We start from the raw sequence: 19,873 nt of genomic DNA on the forward strand, positions 1-19,873 counted from the left end.
CTAGTTTTATATGTTCTCAGTGAAGGGTCTTCCTCCTCTTTCCTGGGAGACTTCCCCAGATAAACACTTGCCTCTGTCTGGAAGTTTGTCTTGCTATTCACAGTGGCTTTGTCTACACTATGGTTTTCTGCCAGAAGAGGCAATGCAAACGAAGTGCTGATTAGCATATTGTCACGCTTCATTTGCATAATCTCCTCAGATGCCTTTTGTGCAAAAAGGGGGTTTTGTGCAAGACGGACATGTCCACACTCCCCATTTTTGCACAGGATCTTTATCCCTTTCCACAGTGCCTGTTTTTGCGCAAGAGGCTTTTGCGCAAAAATGGGCAGTATGGAGAGGGATAAGAATCTTATGCAAAAAGGGATTTTTGCGCAAAATGGACACGTCCACACTGCCTGTTTTTACACAAAAACCTCTTGCGCAAAAGGCATTGGAGAAGATTATGCAAATGAAGTGCAACGATATGCTAATCAGCGCTTCATTTGCATTGCCTCTTCTGGCAGAAAACCATAGTGTAGACATAGCCCTTGTGTGGCTTCAGCTCTTGTGGGTCTGGTGTGACCATTGTTGAAGAGGAAATACTGAAAGCCCAGCTGGTTTGATTACTAAAACAGTGCTTTTGCTAACAGTGCGTTCTCCTTATATACCATATACCCCCACTTTGGCTATGGTATGTGCTAAGAGGAACCTTATTACCCCCCAGCAGTGACTTACTCTCCCGCAGTGACTGTCATTCATTCTGAATGAAGGTGTCCAGCCAGGCTTTTTGCCCACATTTTCATTTTGGGATACTTTAACCTGGTTTAATTCTTACTGTATCACTCGCAGCCACCATGATGCTGCATTATGTAAGTTCAACCGTTCCCTCAGACCTGCATCAATTACATTATGTTAAAGAGTGCCAGATCCAGTCTCCAAAGAGGCAGAGACTAACATTTCCGTGATGCTTCAGACCACAACCGTACTTAAAATTGTTCAGGAACCCCTAGGACTATGCATTCCAGGCCTTCTGGTTGATGGGGTCTCCATCTAATCCCTTCCCTCAGAAGTTTCTGCTCAAGTGTTTTCCTAGAATAACTCACTCTAAGCAAGTCTCTGGCCTGCAGTCCCAGTTGTCTGCCTCTCCTCCGGTTTTTACCTGAGCCTGCGTTGCCAGGTCCCAGGCAATGAGCTCCTGGGTAGTAGCATTTTCCCATCAGAGCTCAGAGCAGCCCCGTGCTCCCTTTTACAGACTCCTACTGTACTGCTCTGCTCCCATTTCTCAAGTCTTGGCTCAAGTTTCTACAGGCTAAACTGGTCTGGGCAGTGCTGTGTGAGCCTAGAGCTGATCTTACCCCATTACAGAGTGCTGTTAGAGTTTATACAGTGACTTTTACAGGAACAATTCTGAAAGACTAGGAAGGACTATGGGAATTGAGTCAATTGGAAATTGTGACACATGTTGGGAAAACATCTGCCTGATCCCTATCTTGCTTTTCCTTAGTCCCCTGAAACAGGCAGAAGTCATGTAATCTTAACACAATGTTATGACTTTGTGGTTTGTAGCTAAATCTGATCCCACGTCAAGACAAAGGCAGAGCCAAGAATATAAACCCACTTCCCTTGATTGCCATTGGACCCTTCTCCCTATGGGCTGGGAGACTGGAGAGGTACATGTATTGTTGGCCAGGAATGGATTATTTAATGAAATTGAGGAGCTGGATAGATTGTTCTTGTGTCATGGGACATTTGGGTAGGACTGGGATATTACTGAAAGCTGTTCCCTTGGAAATGGCTGATCTTTCTTGCAGGGTGCTGATGGTAGAGATTAATGAAGAGTTGGATAAACAAGAAGTGAGTTCTCTCCTTTTCCTGCTCAAGGATTATGTGCCACGCATGAAAATGACAAAAGACAAGGTAATACCTATTTTTTGTTTCCATTTTGAGTTTATTTTTGTGCTACAAAATGGAAGAGTTTAGAACAGTGGTTCCCACGCTTTTCAGCTTCACGCCCCCTTTTTGATTTTTGAGAAACCCTCATGCCCCTCTCCCCCCACCCCCACACATAGCAGCAATACTTGTTGAGGAAAAAAAGGAACTGGCTTGGGCTGAAAAACAAAAATAGCAGCAAAAACTTGGGGGGGAGAGGGGCTGGGTCGCCTCACGCCCCCCCTGAAATCCTTGGAATTTCTTCATGCCCCCCAGGGGGGCACGCCCTCCCTCTCCTCTCAGTTTGGGAACCTATGGTTTAGAGTATGAGAAATAAAAGAATTTAACAAAATAACGTGAAACACTAAGGGAGAAGAAAAGAGATGCACAGGAGCAGTAGGGCAAGTGAAACAGAAATAAGGAAATATGGGAGGGAAGATGATGCATTAAAGCCAAATAGAATGTAACAGGATGAAGATCTGGAGCGGTGGTTTCCAACCAGTTCTGAAGTGAATTAGCCACATTATTCTGAAAATGTAAATAATTTTGTGAGACTCTCCGAATATACCAGTTCTTGATTTTTAATGTCAACAGAATGCTTCAAGATTGATCTTAATCAACAGAAATCATCACATTTCACAGAAATTCAATCAATGGGACACAATAATTTTGTTTCACTGCTAAACCTCTGAAATCAGGCAAACACTTTCCACTGACAGTATGCCTCAACTCGGCCTCTATATTTTCATCTCGTAACTATGACCAGTACTTCAACTTGATGTATGTTATGACAGAAATGATGCTTCACAAAGTCATGTTGAACCAACATGGAAAAAAGGTTGGCAGCTGCAGTTTTCAAAATAGCAAACTGATTCTGTCGTATCCCACATTGTCAAAACCGATTTTGACTGATAGAACTGGCTTTGAAGTGTGAGCGTATCTTCTTCCAACTAACTTTTGTCCAGGCCATGCAAATTGACAAGGTCTTGAGAATTAGCAGTGTTGAACTGAAATGGGTTTTTCATTAATTGAAATGCCAACATGAAGTTTTCAAAATCTGCAAAATGCTGGCTGAATTTCATTCCCAGGTTTTAAAGCCATCTCACATAACTCTGACAATCAAGGTAATCACACTCAAAATCACTATCTCCTGTAATTTTTTGCAGATTTGAGAAGTGGGTGAATTTTCCTGCATTCATTTGAATGATGGTTAGCTGTAGCTTAGAAGTGAACTCCCCAATGTGGGGGGCCATATCACAAATCAGCTTCCCCTTTCCATGAAAGTTTCAGATTGAGTACATTCAAGTAACAGCTGATATCAGCCAGGAACCACAAATCAAATTGCCACTGCTTATTTTCAATAGCAGAAAAACTGTCCAGCTTTGCTTTCTTGACAAGAAAGACTCTGATTGGAGTAAGGAGTGCGTGGAACCGCTCAAGCACCTTTCCAGGACTCAGCCATCTCACGCTGGCAAAACAGATAATTTCAGAATGCTCAGATTCGATTTCTTTCAAAAATTCCACAAATTGGCGAAGCTTCAGAGCACTGATGTGAATGAAATTCACGATTTTGATCACAGTATCCATCACATCTTTCAGAGTATCTGTGGTGGTGTCATGTGTCTGGGATATTAGATACAAAAGGAGGCAATAAACACCAAGGATAAACTATATCTCTAACTTTATTATATACAGAAAAGTAAAAGAAAGCAATCCAGACTTACATAAATCCATTCCAATAAATGGGATAGGTAGCACAGACAATATAATAACACCTACACCTAGGACAATACACAAGATATTTCACTTTAAAGATGGGGCTAAAAAAGCTCTAGTGGCAGATCTGGGGGGCAGTGGCGAGGCCCGTCATGGGAGCTATGGGGTTGCCGGAGAGGCCTGGTGTGGGGGACACCAGACTGGGGGACACTTTGGCCCTGAACCAGGCTGGGAGGCACCCAGGCCCCTGAGCTGGGGCCAGGGCTGGATGTGCCTCTGGCAGCAGCCACATGGCAGGCTGTCCAGAGTTACAATTTCCGCCAGCGGCGGGGGGAAAGGCCCGTGCCGGGGTGGGGAGGGCTGGAGTGGGGGTCGCCCTGGCCCCTGAACCAGGGCTGGATGTTGCTCTGGCAGCTGCCTGAGGGACATCCAGCCCTGGCACAGGGGGTGGGGTGCCTCCTAGTCTGGCCCTGGCCCTACCCCTCCCCTGCATCGGCACTCTGCCCTCCACCACAGGCTCCACACCGCCAGCCTTGACCCACGTGGGCGGGCAGCTGTCGAGTTTAAATTGAGCTGCGTGGCTCCTCCGCTGTCCCAGGGGTGGCGCCAGGGCTTGGGTGGGGACAGTGGTGTATGGGAGTTGCATGACCTCTCGGTAGCTCGGATGAAGGGCGGAGGGGGGCATGCAGGAGCTGCAGAGCCTTGCAGGGCTTTGGCTAGGAGAGGGGGGCACGCAGGTCACACGTGGTGTCTTTGGTGGTCTGGGGTGGAGGAGGATGCGTGGGAACCACACAGCCTTGCCTCTTGCAGGCGTGGGGGGAGGGCCAGGGCGCCGCGGTCCCTTTTCCCTCCCTGCCTGAAGGAGAAGGCTGGGCCAGCTGTGGTCTCGGTCTGGCTCAGTCCCCGGAGAGGGAGAGGGCCAGGCAAGCTGCGACCTTGGTCCACGCCAGCCCTCACCCAGGTGGCTGGAGCAAGGGAGCCAGGCCAGCCTCGGTTTGGCCCAACCTCCCAGCAGCCTGAGGGAGGGGAGAGACCTGGGGCAGGCCAGGGCTGCCACACCTTGGCCTGGCCCTCCCTGGTGGCCGGAGGGAGAGCCGTGTAGCAAGCTGGGGGCACCATCCCCTAGTTTCTTTTAATAGGATTCACTGGATCGAAGTCAGTATGCTCAGGCCCGGCCTTTGGGCATGGCGAGCGAGGCGGTTGCCTTCAGGCCCCGCTCACCCGGCTGGGAGCTGCGCGGCCGTGCGGCTCAGCATGCTGCCTTGGGTCCCGCACGTTCTTTGGCCTGGCCTGACTATGCTGCCCTTGGAAATGCCTTCTTAGGTTGTTAGTCTTATTTACCAAAATCTATGTATGACACGGCAAGCACGTTGGCTTTCCATTCACCTCAATGGCAGCATATTCCAATCCCCATTTCTCTTGAAATTTACGTTTGATGTCCTTCCAATCTCTTTTTTCTTTGCAGTTTTTGCCGATGATTTGTTGTTTCTATCGTTTGACTTGGTACTAGTACTTTCACCTGCTTCGGAATTACGCTTTCTAATACTGAACTGATCTATGGATGCAGTTCTAGAAAAATGAATGAATATTGTTCCATTTCATCATAAAGCAGAAATAAGCAATATTGTTGGGGAGGCCAAAAAAGTACCCTCATTTTAAAAGTTCAGTATCTCTGAAAGCGTTAAACTTGTTAAATGATTTTTTTTTTTAATTTAAAAAACAGGAATAAAATTCAAACAGATTTCTTCAAATGTGAGCTTGTATGCTTGATTTTGTTGCTTAGAATGACCATAAGTTACCAAAAAAAACCCCACATTTTTTATGTACACAGTGGTGTATATAAAAATTTCTTCTCAGAAGTTTGATTGTTTTTTTTATTTATTGAACATTTTTGGCCGTTGGGATTGGTCCTGCTTTGGGCAGGGGGCTGGACTTGATGACCTCCTGAGGTCTCTTCCAGCTCTATGATTCTATAATGTGAACCTAATTGTGTGCACATGAGGAACCTGCATTTAAATTGAAGGTTGAAATGAATGCCAGGAGAAAATGAGCTAGCTTGAAAACTGAGCTGCTTCACATAAGAACAAATAATTTCACACAGAACTCAGAAGAACTTTCAAAAAGGCTTTGACAATAAATGCCAGTGGAAAACTAGTATCCGGATATACCAAGCCTCAGCTTACAATGATGCGTGATGATTTCCAGCCTAAGCGGCATATTTAACTATTCCGTGAACTGGCGGAAGTCTCCATCCAGCAGATGCATCAAGTTAATGGAAAGTGGCTTTAGAACTCAGAAGGAGTCTGAACTTTTTTTTATTCTCTGAAAATTGTTGGGTTTTTTTATTTAAAATTTTTTGAATGCAACAAGTTTTGAGTTCTTATTGTTCAAGCCGACTAGCCACACTCAACTGGCCAAATAGCCACATGTGGCTAGTGTATTGGACACCACAGGTCTAGAGAGATGATGAGAGGGAAATATGAAGAGCGTTACACTTAGTGGGACTAGTAGCTGGAAGAAATGCAGAAATAAAGCCTCTCCCCTTTAATGTTCTGCCATTTGAAAGCATGTGGGGGTCCAACCCCTCCCAAACAGAGAAAAATATTGAATGTAACCATGTTTATGGGGATAACATTCCTTTGTGTAATATGTGAACTAGGGGGCAAATTGCTTTATTTTACCAGTGCAGCTCTTCTTCCATTTGAATCCTGAGTGTGTGTGTCTGTGTGATCTCACTCAGAGGGATGCAATAATTGGGAGATAATTAATCTATACTGACAGAGCACAAGTTTAAGGAATTTGTTTTTTATCACTGAGGTTTTTCTAGCAGAAGGGTGAGTGGAAAAATATAAATTCCGTATGCCTTTTATGTTCTGTGGCATGAGAGGCAAGGGTCTGCCTGGCTGACTGAGCAGTAGAGAGGAAATGAAATCTCCTTCCTCAAAAAAATGATGTTTGCAAGAGCATCACAGTCTAGAATCCAGCTAATGAAGTAGCATGATACCAAGAAACCTTGCACCTTCCGGACTAGCAGCTATGTGAATTCTTAGAAAGACTTGTGTTCATTGTCTCTGAAGAGTTAAAAGGAAGCCTGCATTCTGTCCTGTGTTGTTTTGTTGGGCTACTGTGGGTAGACTTGTTCTCCCCAGAGTTTCTGGTAGGGAACAAATTACCGGCCTTGTAGTTTGTAATGCTTTCTGCTGCTCTCCTAGAGTTTCCTGGGTGTTGTCAGTGAGCTAGAGAAGCTAAATCTGGTGGCTCCTAATCAGCTGGATTTGATAGAAGACTGTTTGCAGAACATCCACAGGATAGATCTGAAAAAGAAGATCCAGAAGTACAAACATGAAGGTAAGACATGTTTTGCACCTCCAATACTGAATAGGGACCATTCAGTTCTCCTAAGAATTGAACATGGTTGGTGATGAAGCCATTGGATTACATCTTAAACTACCATTTTAAAAAGTGCTTAGATATCACAACACTAAGGACATTCAGAGGGGAGGGTATAACTTTGCTCTTCATGTGCTGCATATTGGAATACATGCTAGGATTTTGAAGAGCTTTGCAATACATAGATACTATGCCAATAAGATGGTGTCTTCATGGGTCACAACTGGCAAGGTCAAATTCAAGACAGCTGCTGAGAAAAAGGGCAGTCATAGCCCAAGCCTGGCAGTCCTTCACTTCTAAGGTACACCAAACCAGCCAAAAAAGGAACTTCTATTTTACCACAGTCGTTAACAAGAAATTAAAAAGCAGTTTCCTGAGGTATTCCAGTCCTTGAATCACCACCAAAAACACTGGGTTCAGAGGTGACTTGTTCTAAACACCCAGTCTCATTAAGTAAAAGGTTCTGATCCTAAAGGATCAGCCACACACCCAGTATACAACTTAGATCTTTCCCATAAATCACACTGTTTCCAATCCTTTAGTATCTAAAATCTAAAGGCTTGTTAAGTTTATTAACAGAAATAAAGTAATTGCAAAGCCCTTGGTTCAGGCATGTATCAGTGATGGTATAAACTGCTGATTTCAGTCAAGTCTCTGATCATTTCCAAATCACTGGAGGGACCTCGGCCCCTTTGTTAGAACATTCCCATTAGTGTAAGTCCATGGTCAGGAGACTGCAGCAGGAAAGATGGAGATGTGTGCAGGGCCTTTTATGGTTTCTGCCCAGGGCAGAGAGATCCTTTGTTCTCCCTGTGGAAAATCACAGCCCACAACATGATGTCCAGTCACATGGGCAAACTACATATTCATGCATTTACAGGTGGAAGCCATTGCCCACATGCTAGTTTGAACCTTCCCAAGAAGGTGAATCAAATGTGATTTGCCATCTCCCAAGGTCCATTGTGAGTCAAGTACTCCTTGATGACTGCTTTGAATAGTGCCTTTGCAGTACGATAGCCTGTAGCAGTGGTTCTCAAACTGTGGTCCTTGGACTACTAGTGGTCCTTGGCCACTTTCCAGGTGGTCTGCTGCTGGAACTTAGCTTCCCCTTCCTCCCTCCCTTTTCCTGCAGCAGGGAGTCCACTTGGGCACTCCAGCCTTGCCATTCTCCCCCTCCCCCAATTGGAGCTGTTGCGAGAAAGCCCCGTTCGTATGTAGGGATCCGACATAAGTCGGATCCACGTAACCCGGGGACTGCCTGTACTGGGCATAGTACACACCCATACTCAGTTTGGGGAAAAGGCTGTGCTTTAGTAACCATATCTAATATCGTCTCTGCATCATATTTCTGTTCAATTTTCAGCTCTGTCCATCAGTGGTTCTCAGCCAATGTATATAAATGCACTTCAGGCTTCTCTCCCTAACTTGACTCTCATTGACCCACCCTACAGTTCAGGGGTAAGTATACAACAGATCAGCCAAATTCATGGTTTGTCTGAAAAAGCTGTCAGGAGTAAAAAAGGAATTGCCTTTCCAAGAAGCTGGAGAATAGAGAAAACTAATTGTCATTATTGCTAATAACTAAAATGTAATGCATTGCTAGATCTATTTGTCTAGTTTCTGCTGCTTTTTGGGGGCCTGATCTTGCACTTGTGACTCACTTCTGCTGAAGCTATTAGGAGGTTTTATTTTCCTGGAGTTACTAGGAGTTGAAGGCCCCAAGACCTTATCATGGAAAAGCTAAGGTAAATTACTTTCCCAAACTAACTGTTAGAACCTGAAGGTTTTGGTTTATGTTTTTGGGAAAGATAACTTTCCTTAGATTTCCCATAAATTCTCTGATTTGATCAATGATCTTGACTGAATACAAGTCCATTTACTATTATTAGTTTGTTCATGTCTTATGTAATTTGCTCTAGATTTGTGCCTGAGTCTTGAATATGTTGTCTGACATTGATGTCATGATAACAGCTTTCTAAATATAGACCTGTTCTCAGAGAGAATTTTCTTCAATGTTGTCTGTTCTGTAAACATAAATGTATAAATATATAATACACATCGATGTGCATAGTGTACCCACCAACACAATTTCAACCAGTTTAGGAAATACACAAAACTAGTTTTCAAAGTCACTGTAGTATAGATACAGCATTCTGTTCAGTTCAGCTTAACTGGCTGTTTCATGGAAAACACCTCAGTATCTGTTTTCCACCTCTCTGTGGAGTTAGCTTTGTTTTGAGTGAACCTTTGATCAACATTTGTACCCGATAGGGGAAATGTTGCTGTTTTTTAGTTGATAGAGATATTAACTATGTATAATCTTCTCTTTTTGAGAAACCTATTATGTGATATTTAACAATATGTGATTGTACATTTCTGGGAAAAGAGAGAAAATATGTCTTATTTTTAATTTTTAGATGCAGAGCATGCCCAGAGAAAGATCATTAAATGGACAACTTGCCGTTCAGAGTAAGAACACCCTGCCTGTTCTTTCATTATCAGAAAGATCTACGAAAAACAACTTAAAACAAAAAACGAGTAGTCCTGTGGCACCTAAGAGACTAACAAAAATAGATGTATTAGATCATGAGTTTGTGTGGGCAAAATTCATTTCTTCAGATGAGATGATCTTGAGTGGGGGAAAATAGGGGAGGGGTTCCTCAGAATAAGAAGGGAGAGGGGAAAAATTTCCCGTCAATAGTAGTACCTATTGTGTATTTCCTTGTAAACTTAAGGGACTAGCTTTCTGTGGCATTGATGACCTGCCACTCCAGTTGATTCAGCTGAAGCTTGTGAGCACTCAGGATGAGCACTTTTTTTTTTTAATATTTACTCATTTATTCAGTTTTCCAATATCCTGCATTTTAAACATTCTTTAAAGCATTTGGGTGACAATCTATCAAAATTAGTGAAGTGGAATTTAAGGAAGTAAAAATGACACTTTACTGTAATAGAATTAGTCTCCTTCAGATATCATCAATACACCAATGTGGGAGATGTCACCTGAAAATAGTATGTGGTATAAAGCCTGTAGATCTGAGCATTGCCCACATAACTAGATGTGTCACATAGTTAGAGGGAGGATGCAATTCAGTACAAACACTGAATCCAGCTGAGGACAGAAAGATCTGAGGAAATATTCGTATAGGAAAAAAGTTGCGAACTACCCTGGGAAAGGAAAGGAATGAGATCAAGTTTACTTTTTGCTGTTAATTGCCTGGATTACATTGTCCATAAATGTTGCTAGGGATGTCAGCATGTAGTCAAGTACATGATTAACCAAAAAGCCTGGGCTTATCGGTTAATCCTATTGACTATATGCAACACCCTCCCCCTTGCTGCCTCTGTATCAGAGGCAGCAAGGGCGGGAGGTAGGAGCTGGCTTTTAAGCCAGCTCCACGCAAGCACCAGATCCTATGGTGCCACCTCCATCCCCCCACCATCCCCTCTCAGCTGCCTCTGATACAGAGGCAGCAGCGTGAAGGGGAAGGTGCAGGAAGGAGCCAGTACACACAGGAAGCTGGCTTTCAAACTGGCTGCCTGCACATACTGGGTCCCATGCAGCTGCTTGTCTCCCCTCCCCTATGCTGCTGCCTCAATCAGAGGCAGCAACACTGTGTGGATGAGGAATGGGAGGCTGCCATGGAGCAGCCTCTGTCTGCAATGGGCCCAAGCTCGCCACAGTCAGAGGCAGCGCCCTGGGATGCCGGTGCAGCCTCTGTCCATGGGGAGCTTAGCTCAGGTAGGAGCCAGTCTATGCGTGGGGCAGCAATGCAGGGTGGCAGGGGCCTCCCTGGAAGTAGGAACCTGCCCCAGGAACTATTGAATAATCGTGTAACCAAAAATATTTGGTGCAGTTACATAATTATTCGATTATATGTTATCTAACACCCCTGCTGGTGGCATATGTTAAAATTCACATAATTAGTTGTGCCTGTGAGCGATTCTTCTTGGGCAAAGGGTTAGTTTTGATGAAAATTAAAAGTCTGTTTTCAGGCTCGCTACTATGGGAAAGCAGCATATCATTCTATCACATTCTCGAGTCATTTAATTAAGAGGTCTCTTTATGTGGAAAGAGAGAGGAAGAGACATGAGCGTGGAGAGAATCTTACTTTTGCTTTTTATTGAAGAAGCAGAACAAATTAGATTAAATTGGATTTTCAGGCAATTGTATCTGTATATTTTCATGTAGCATAAATGAAGAAATCATTGCTGGTTTCTGTCTTATTTCGTTTCTTTCCCTGTAATTTGTAGTATTTATAAACTAGTAGGATACGAGAACTGCTCCAAAACACATTTCTCATAAGAAAGCCAGGTTAGAAAAAAAACAAAGCCTGCTCAACCAATTAAAGATGAGAGATGGACATAATTAGCCTTTTTTAAACAGGGTTAACCATTGTAAAACAAGATGTAACTATGACTAACTTATTTCCCCACTTCTAGATTCCCTATGTCCATCTGAGCTGGCCCAAGAAAGCAAAGTGACCTTAAAGTCTGCAGTGTGTTACTATCTTGGCTAGTGTATTGCTTGTGAAAGGTGCTTAATTGAAGCCCTGAAAACCAATATCATCTTGTTATCCATCAAACTGGAATAATATGGCCAACAGCAGTGTAGGCATGTCTGTATTGCAGGGTGGATAAAAATCAATGACTTTTAAGGGAGGGAGGACAACACATTTTTATTTTTTGATCAAATACTTTTTGAGGAAAAAAACTATATAAATATAGGTTTAATTAAGATATATCATAACTCAAAGAGATCTCATCATGGAACAAAGATTATAAATTCTAATTCTAACTCATATAATGTTTAAGAAAAGTTTTGTAAATTCCAATAGTTCATAGATTAGGGACCCAATTTTATGGGGTTCCAGAGGCTTCTGCATATATTATTTAGGTTAATTTTTTTCTCTACCCAGTAGGACTCAGTGCTCAGTCTAGAAGATACCATCAGAAATGCTTAGTTTCATAGTTCTCAAACTGTGGATTTATGTCACCAGAGCTAACATGCTTGTTAACACCAAAAATGTTTTTAAATAAATAATAGAGAGGTGAGAAATAACAGACCTCAACCCTTTTGTCCCGCTTCACATTTGTGTAGAGTCAATCCCTCACCTCTCTAAAAGTGCAGAGTTTCAAAAAGTTCAATGAATATTTTAAATTTCATATGCTGACCTGGCTGACAGTCAATTTAATTTTTGTTTAAAAATATTTTATTTAACTATTTTAGTTTAGAAAAAGACCCTAATTTTTAAAAACTTGAATGTTTAACTAAATTCAGAAAGTCATATGCTTGTTTTGTTAAAATATTATGTTTTCTGATGAGGAAAAATATTCAGAACACATAATGTTATTGTTTTAGTTAAACAAAACAATGCCTGTCTTGTGATGTTCTCCTAATACTCATGGCAAGCATATCCTCCAAATATTAATGATTACCCTGTTGAATTGGAGATAGTTCACCTCCCAATGACTTCATAAATATCTGTTTCAGTTACCTTTGGTAAATGAAATAACCAAACAAGGATTCATTTTCTGCTATAGCTGTACATCTAATCTGAAAAGTTTTCAAAATAAATCATTGTTTAAAAAAATATTGTGTACCTTCTAAAAATGAAACCTACATCTATCTCTGAGTTATGAAGAATATGTATTAAGGTTCTGACAATCAACAAGAAGCACTTTTATGTAGAAAACCATGATTAAACTGAGTCTTCCTAACTAGTGATTTAAATCAGATCCATCCTGCTGTACTGCCAGATGCCTGAGCTACCACTCTGATGAGACCCCTGACAAGGTGTTTGCATGTAACTGTGTTTCCATGTCCCTTTCATTCTTGGCATCTCTGCCAAAAGGGATGCTGATTAGAGGCATAAGATGTAGGGTTTATCATGTGCACTTTAGTCCACCAGGAACTAGGCTGAGACCTCCAACTCATTTCACATGTGATGCTTTGTGAACCATAATAGGCCTCTGATCTGCCAGCTCACCATGATTTTTGGTCACTGCTAACATGGGCTAGTTTCTTGTAGTATGCATTTGCTCAGATGTGAAGTAACAGGGCTGAAGGAGAGGAATCTTGGGCTACCTTTTAATTTCATTTTATGTTGAAAGAAATGTCACTACCTATATACTAGAATATCACATAAAAGCTAAGAATCATTATATTGTGTTTTGTAACCACAGTGGAACCAGTTCACACATCAGTACAGGAATCGGGAGCCAGCTCACATCAGGTGAAAAAGGTACATATACACATTAGGCTCTTGTGACTTATTTTTGAGGTGACATTTACATGCCTGGAAAACTTAGTGCTTTACTAGTGCTTTACTAGTGCTTTACTACTTGTTAATTTTTATCAGCAAATTACTGGATGAATTATCATTAGCAAGGGATACAGCAAAGAGGTGGCAAACTTATTAAAAGGGAGGGATTGGAGTGAACTAAACTGTAGTAGATCACTGAGGAGTGAGCCCCTGTAGCTTTTCCACAAGGTGACTGGTCAGTGAAGAAAGAAATGTTGTAATCAGCTGTGCTTCTGCGTGCCTATAGAACACACAGCTAATCTACTTCCTGATGTGACAGTAAGAAGTTGTCCAAGTCCCAAAGCATATATAGTCTCTCCATCTGGGTCGTTGCTGAGAATGGCCATGTGATAAAGACGACTTTTCTTAAATTGAAAATCTGACTACAGTAAACAGCTCTGCAGTCAAACTCACCCCAGTTTTCCTAAAACATCTGTCAAACTCTGCATTTATTTATTGTTTATGCAACTCCATTAAAGATAGTGAGGTTGCATGGAGTGAAGGACAGCCCTATAATAGCAGAGCCAAATAAACACCACGTACCAATCCCTCCTGAACCTTTCACATCCCAATAGTGGAGGAGGGAGCTCTGAGGAGGAGGGGTTAAAAAGGAGAAGGTCTGTGCACTGGAGAAGGGAGCACAGGTATGAAATGAAATAATTATTTGCTCTTTCACTTTTCTCAGGGTTATGATGATCGGTACAGAATGCAGAGTCAGCCTTTAGGAATATGCCTGATTATAGATTGCATTGGTAATGACACAGGTGGGTCTCAAGAACATAACATTCTTTTTCAGCTGTACTCTCCAGCATGGACAATATTTTAATGTAAGGATTATGACTGACCAGACTACATTCTGAGTGTGCATGTCTGTGTGCAAAACAAAGGTCAGGTCTCATTAGTAATCTGGTCTAAATGTTATTATTTGGTACCATTATTTGGTGGTTATTAGGCTTTACTGTTGTATCTAAGGAGCCCAGTGTCGATTGCACATTGCCCTCAGCAATGTAAATACACATAGTAAGAGAGCGTCTCTGCCCCGCAAAGAGCTTAAACTGTAAACAGGGCAAGGACAAACCAAGGGGAAGCCAGAGGGTGGAGGCTCTGAGATGTAAAGTGACTTGCTCAAAGGTCACACAAGAGAGGTAGGAATAGAACGCAAGTTTTCTTATTGCTTTTAAAAATAAAAGGTACAGCGCGCTTCAAACAGCGGGGTTACATTGGACAGTTAACCACTGGACAGCTTGTGTCTTGAGTAGCTGAAGGTACATGACCTTTTGTTCACCTGGGTTTCACCTGGGTTACCTCAGCTTTAATGAGGAAAGAAACTGGTTTGTTTAATTTTCTCTTGACCTTTTGGAAGCGGATACATGGAAAGTTTAATTCCATAAATACCCAGGTAAAATTTGAATTATTCAGTCTTTTCAAAAGCTCCATGTGGCAGATTCTTGCGTATGCAAAAAAAAAAAAAATCAAAGTCTTTCTAGGGTTTGAACTGTGCCAATGGAATACATGAATTGCTAAAAACAGAAGAGAGAGAATGATTGCAATCAGCACCGATTCAAGGCTGGGAGTAGGTAGAAGGAGGTGGTTTGTGAGCAGCTCTCTGTTCCTTATTAATGATGTAGGCAGAGAGACCAGCTTTCAATAGAGCTTGCACTACTTCACATAATACATGGCAAATAGTAACTGTAAAGCATGCAGACACAATAACTCTCTTGAGTGCCCCTTTCTGACCATTTGCATGTGCCTGCACTCCCTCTATTTGTCACCTTCTTCGGCAACTCAGCCCTGTGGCTGAGTCACATACTCTCTTGGGAATCACACAAAACTTCTTTCAGGGTACACATCTATCAGTCTTAGTGTTCTTCTGAATCCATCCCCCACGTCCTTGCCCTGACCTCAGGGCTTGGTTTTATAGTCCCATCGTAAGCCATTCGTCTCCAATAAGCTCCCCACTTGGAGCTGTCTGCAGGCTCTGGCTGCCACACCTTGAGATCTTCAGAAGGATTGACTTTGGCTCTGGTCCTGCAGTTTCTTTTCTTCCTGGCCCCTGATTGGTTGCTTCTTCTAGCCTGCTTGGAGGACTTTTCTGTTGGCTCCCTGGAGGCAGAGTATGGCAGGACCACAAGGCCACCAACAGGGGACCTCGGAGCCTGGTCCACTTTGTTACACACAGCCAGTAAAATTCAGGATACATATCTAGGAACCCACATGGCCTCTTTAGATTGAAAAGTGAAAGCAAGAAGTTCTAATAGCCACAACATGGGGATTTCTGGAACTAGAAATTATAGGAGTGCTGGGGGTGCTGCTGGGCCCCCCGGCTCAAAGTGTTTTCCATCATATACTGGGTTCACAGTTGGTTCACTGTCTCTCAGTACCCCCTCTATAGAAATTGTGCCAGCACTCCTATTAGAAGTGACCCAGATTTTACCTGAGTGCAAGAAGGAGAGTGAAGGGAAGGTTCTCTGAATTTTACTGTATATGCATTTCCCCCAACTACAGCTTATGTAGCATCCTCCAAGGATGCTGTGCCTTTCCACACTCCTAAAATGAAGCAGAAGTTGATTAGGATTTGTTGATTAGGGTTTGTTCAGAATTAGGAAGGAAAGAGGCCTTACTCACACTCCTCAGACTTGAACCACCTATTATAAAATTAAGAAAAGACTATAAGGAGGGCCTCGTGTAAATGATTTTGCAGCTGTGGAAGTGACCACAAAATCACCTTTGAGAGACACAACATGAGCTGGTTTCTGCCTGAATTGGAAGACAGTCTAAAATACTAGTTTTGAAGGACACATGAGCTACTCATTCAGTGGAATAAAGTTAGTGGCAGTGTCACCGGATGATCATGCCTTTTAAAGGGTTTGGGGCTTAGCTGCCCTGTGCCAGGCTTAGCCCAACATCCCAGGTCAGGAAACAAGTCAGGAAAGGGCCAGTAAGAAGGTCTAGTCTCAGTAGTTTGCCAGAGCTCTTAAGGAGAGCAGCCTGCTATGAGAAGGAGCCAGTGAGGAAGGCCACATGGGAAGGAATCCCAGTAGGAGGTAGCAATGACAGGAAGGAAAATCCTTCAGTAAAAGTATGAGCTGTTAGGAAGGCTAGGGAAAAGCTTTGTATTGCATGAACTTGGTTCATAGCCAGACTTCTCAGAGGAGGAATATTGGACAAACATAAATGTGTGAGTCTGGGTAACTGGGCAACAAAGGAAAATTCAAGTAGGGCAGGACGTGAGGTCAGGTATATCTCCGCTCCAGTTAAATATCCAGGCAGCTGGTTGCTCAGGTGGAGACAGAGTTATTCAACTCACCATCTTCTTCTCCCTTAAGATAATTTGACTCTACCCAAAATGGGGAATGAAAGGTGAGGGAGCCCATCCCCCAACCAACAACCCCACTTCTACTACTAAAATATCTGGCTGAATTTAATATCAGACAGGATAAGGGATGGGTATGCTACACGTAAGTTGGGTGTGTTCATAGTGAACGAATGAAAGGTCTGACTTCACTATAGAATTACCACTTTGATGTGGTGGAGAATGCCTTCTGGCAAACCCCACCAGTGGGGAGTTGTGTCTGGCAGCAGACTTGGGATGCAGCAGATAGGTGACGGGCTAAAGAGATCTCCCACTTCCATGATAAGGAGATTAGAGAGGAAAACCATATGCACTTAAATTGGCAGCAGAGGTAGGTGGAAGCAGAGGACTGGGCTCTTAAAGTATGAAAGAATTGAGGTTGGCTTTTCCCCTGCGTGCAGTCCTGCTATTTATGGCCCAATTTAGCAAAGTACTCGCTTAAATTCCACTTAAAGCTAAACCCTAAGTTTAATTAAATTAAATGTGTGAACAAAGGTGCATGCATGCACACGCTGCTAGGAATAAACTGTATAAAAGACACCCAGGCTGCCTGTTTATGCCCTACATAGGAATAAATATATCAGGCTGCTGTTAACTAAGAAAGCAAGGTATTTTTAGAGCTAAACAAGTATTAAAATGGATTCAGTTTCTTGAACAAAAAATCTCAGGGAGCTAAACCTGATTTTTACCTGAATTGTGCATCCTCTTCAAAGTTCAGTCTCCTGAAGAAGTAGGCTACGTCTACACTGGCCACAAATTCCGGAAAAGGGATGCAAATCAGGTAAGTCAGGATAGGGAAATCCGCGGGGGATTTAAATATCCCCCGCGGATTTAAATAAACATGGCCGCCGCTTTTTTTCTGGCTTGGGGAAAAGCCGGAAAAAAAGCATCTAGACTGGCGCGATCCTCTGGAATAAAGCCCTTTTCCGGAGGATCTCTTATTCCTACTTCAAAGGAAAAGGGCTTTATTCCGGAGGTCCACACTGCTTCTTTTTGTGCAAAAACCCTTTGCGCGAAAAGAAATGGCAGAAAATATGCTAATGAGATTGAAACTCATGCTAATGAGTCCCTCATTAGCATATTTTCTGCCAAAAAAACTCGCAGTGAAGACGAAGCCTTTGTGTCTATAAAGGGGCACACACACACATCTGTGACACTCATAAATAGTAATAGAAAATATTTTAGAAACTGAGTATGGGGAATGTGAGAAAACATGGAGGTACAATTATAAATAAATACTGACATCATAAATACTTGTGATAGTTAATGGTTCAGTAAACAGTAAAAGATACCTGTGGTTTCAGCCTCCAACATCTGATTGTCTTAATATTAGCCAAGGATCCAAAAATAGTCCTTCAGAGTGCAAAATGCTGTCTTGAAATACTGTTCAACACAACAGACAACTGAGTTAAAATCTGAGGTCCTTCCCATGTCTTCAGTTTTGGCATAATTATAAGTTCTGATTTGTGGAGTTCTGTTTCATCGATATAGTTTGTCACTTTTCTCCCTCTATACATTTTTCTTTACCAGTTTTCTGTGATTTAGTTAGACCCCGCTGTTATTCCTCCTCTGGAATTGCAAGGGTGAATTAATGCTATGCCTCATTCCAGCAGCTGAATTTTGTACATTACTCTGATCCTCTTTCTTAGTTTTGTATATCTGTCGTACAGTTAGATATGGAAAAATCTGTTATGCTCTCCAGCTCATCTCCCTGCCATAGTACGTCTTCTATCATTCTGTCCACCCTAATTGTAAAAATTCTATACCACTTCTTTTGTGACACTGGGCCTGATCCAGAGCCCGCTGCAGTCACAGTTCAGTACATCTCACACTTGTAAAATACCTATTATGACAGATACAGCAATTTCCTCTGATATCCTTGAAAAACCTTATTGAATTAAACTTAAGTAGTATTTGAGTCAATTGTATTAAATGCAAGGTTTATGTGGGCCAGGATGGTATGTTTCCTCTCTAGGAGGGAGATGTGCTGTGAGATCTGGCAGTGGAATTCATAGACTCATAGAATCCTAGAGCTGGAAGAGACTTCGGGAGGTCATTGAGTCCAACTCCCTGCCCAAAGCAGGGCCAACCCTAATAAATCATCCCAGCCAGGACTTTGTCAAGCAAGGACTTAAAAACCTCTAGGGATGGAGATTCCACCATCTCCCTGCATAACCCATTCCAGTGCTTCCCCACCCTCCTAATGAAATAGTTTTTCCTAGTATCCAACCTAGACCTCCCCCACTGTAACTTAAGACAATTGCTCCTTCTTCTGACATCTGTCACTACTGAGAACAGCCTCTCTCCATCCTCTTGGGAACCTCCCTTCAGGAAGTTGAAGGCTGCTATCAAATCCCCCCTCACTCTTCTCTTCTGCAGACTAAATAAGACCAAATCCCTCAGCCTCTCCTCGTATGTCATGTGCTCCAACTCTCTAATCATTTTGATTGCCCTCCGTTGGACCCTCTCCAATGTGTCCACATCCTTTCTATAGTGGGGGGCCCAAAACTGGATGCAATCCTCCAGATGTGGCCTCACCACTGAAGAATAAAGGGGATTAATAACTTCTCTAGATCTGCTGGCAGTGTTCTTCCTAATGCATCCTAATATGCAATTAGCCTTGGCTACACAGGCACACTGTTGACTCATATCCAGCTTCTCATCCACTGTTATCTCTGGGTCCTTTTCTACCAAACTGTTGCTTAGCCTCTCTGTCCCCAGCTTGTAACTGTGCTTGGAATTTTTCTGTCCCAAGTACAAGACTCTGCACTTGTCCTTGCTGAAGCTCATCAGATTTCTTTTGGCTCAGTCCTCCAATTTGTCTAGGTCACTCTGGACCCTAACCCTGCTCTCTAACGTATCTACCTCTCCCCCCAGCTTAGTGTCATCCACAAACTTGCTAAGGGTGTAATCCATCCCCTCATCCAGGTCGTTAATAAAGCTGTTGAACAAAACTGGCCCTAGAACCTATCCTTGGGGCACTCTGCTTGAAACCAGCCACCAACCAGACATTGAGCCGATGATCACTATGCATTGGGATCGACAATCTAGCCAACTTTCTGTCCACCTTACAGTCCATTTATCCAATCCATGCTTCCTTAACTAGCTGCCAAGAATATTGTGGGAGTCTGTATAAAAAGCTTTCCTAAAGTCAAGGTATATCATATCCACCAACTTCTCCATATCCACAGAGCCAGTTACC

At 42.7% G+C, this 19,873-nt stretch overlaps 1 protein-coding gene across 3 annotated transcripts in view; it reads left to right on the forward strand.

Moving 5' to 3' along the window:
* CFLAR (CASP8 and FADD like apoptosis regulator) overlaps positions 1-19,873 on the forward strand; it is a 43,747-nt gene that overhangs the window by 15,506 nt on the left and 8,368 nt on the right. For all 3 annotated transcript variants that reach the window (XM_075934300.1, XM_075934302.1, XM_075934301.1), the window contains 6 exons: positions 1,791-1,896; positions 6,837-6,972; positions 8,378-8,472; positions 9,432-9,483; positions 13,201-13,259; positions 14,005-14,083. In XM_075934300.1, coding sequence (XP_075790415.1) covers positions 1,791-1,896; positions 6,837-6,972; positions 8,378-8,472; positions 9,432-9,483; positions 13,201-13,259; positions 14,005-14,083 — 527 coding nt within the window. The remainder of the gene's footprint in view (positions 1-1,790; positions 1,897-6,836; positions 6,973-8,377; positions 8,473-9,431; positions 9,484-13,200; positions 13,260-14,004; positions 14,084-19,873) is intronic.

This window comes from Pelodiscus sinensis, chromosome 7 (assembly GCF_049634645.1).
Source record: "Pelodiscus sinensis isolate JC-2024 chromosome 7, ASM4963464v1, whole genome shotgun sequence".
Classification (NCBI taxonomy): Eukaryota; Metazoa; Chordata; order Testudines; family Trionychidae; genus Pelodiscus; species Pelodiscus sinensis.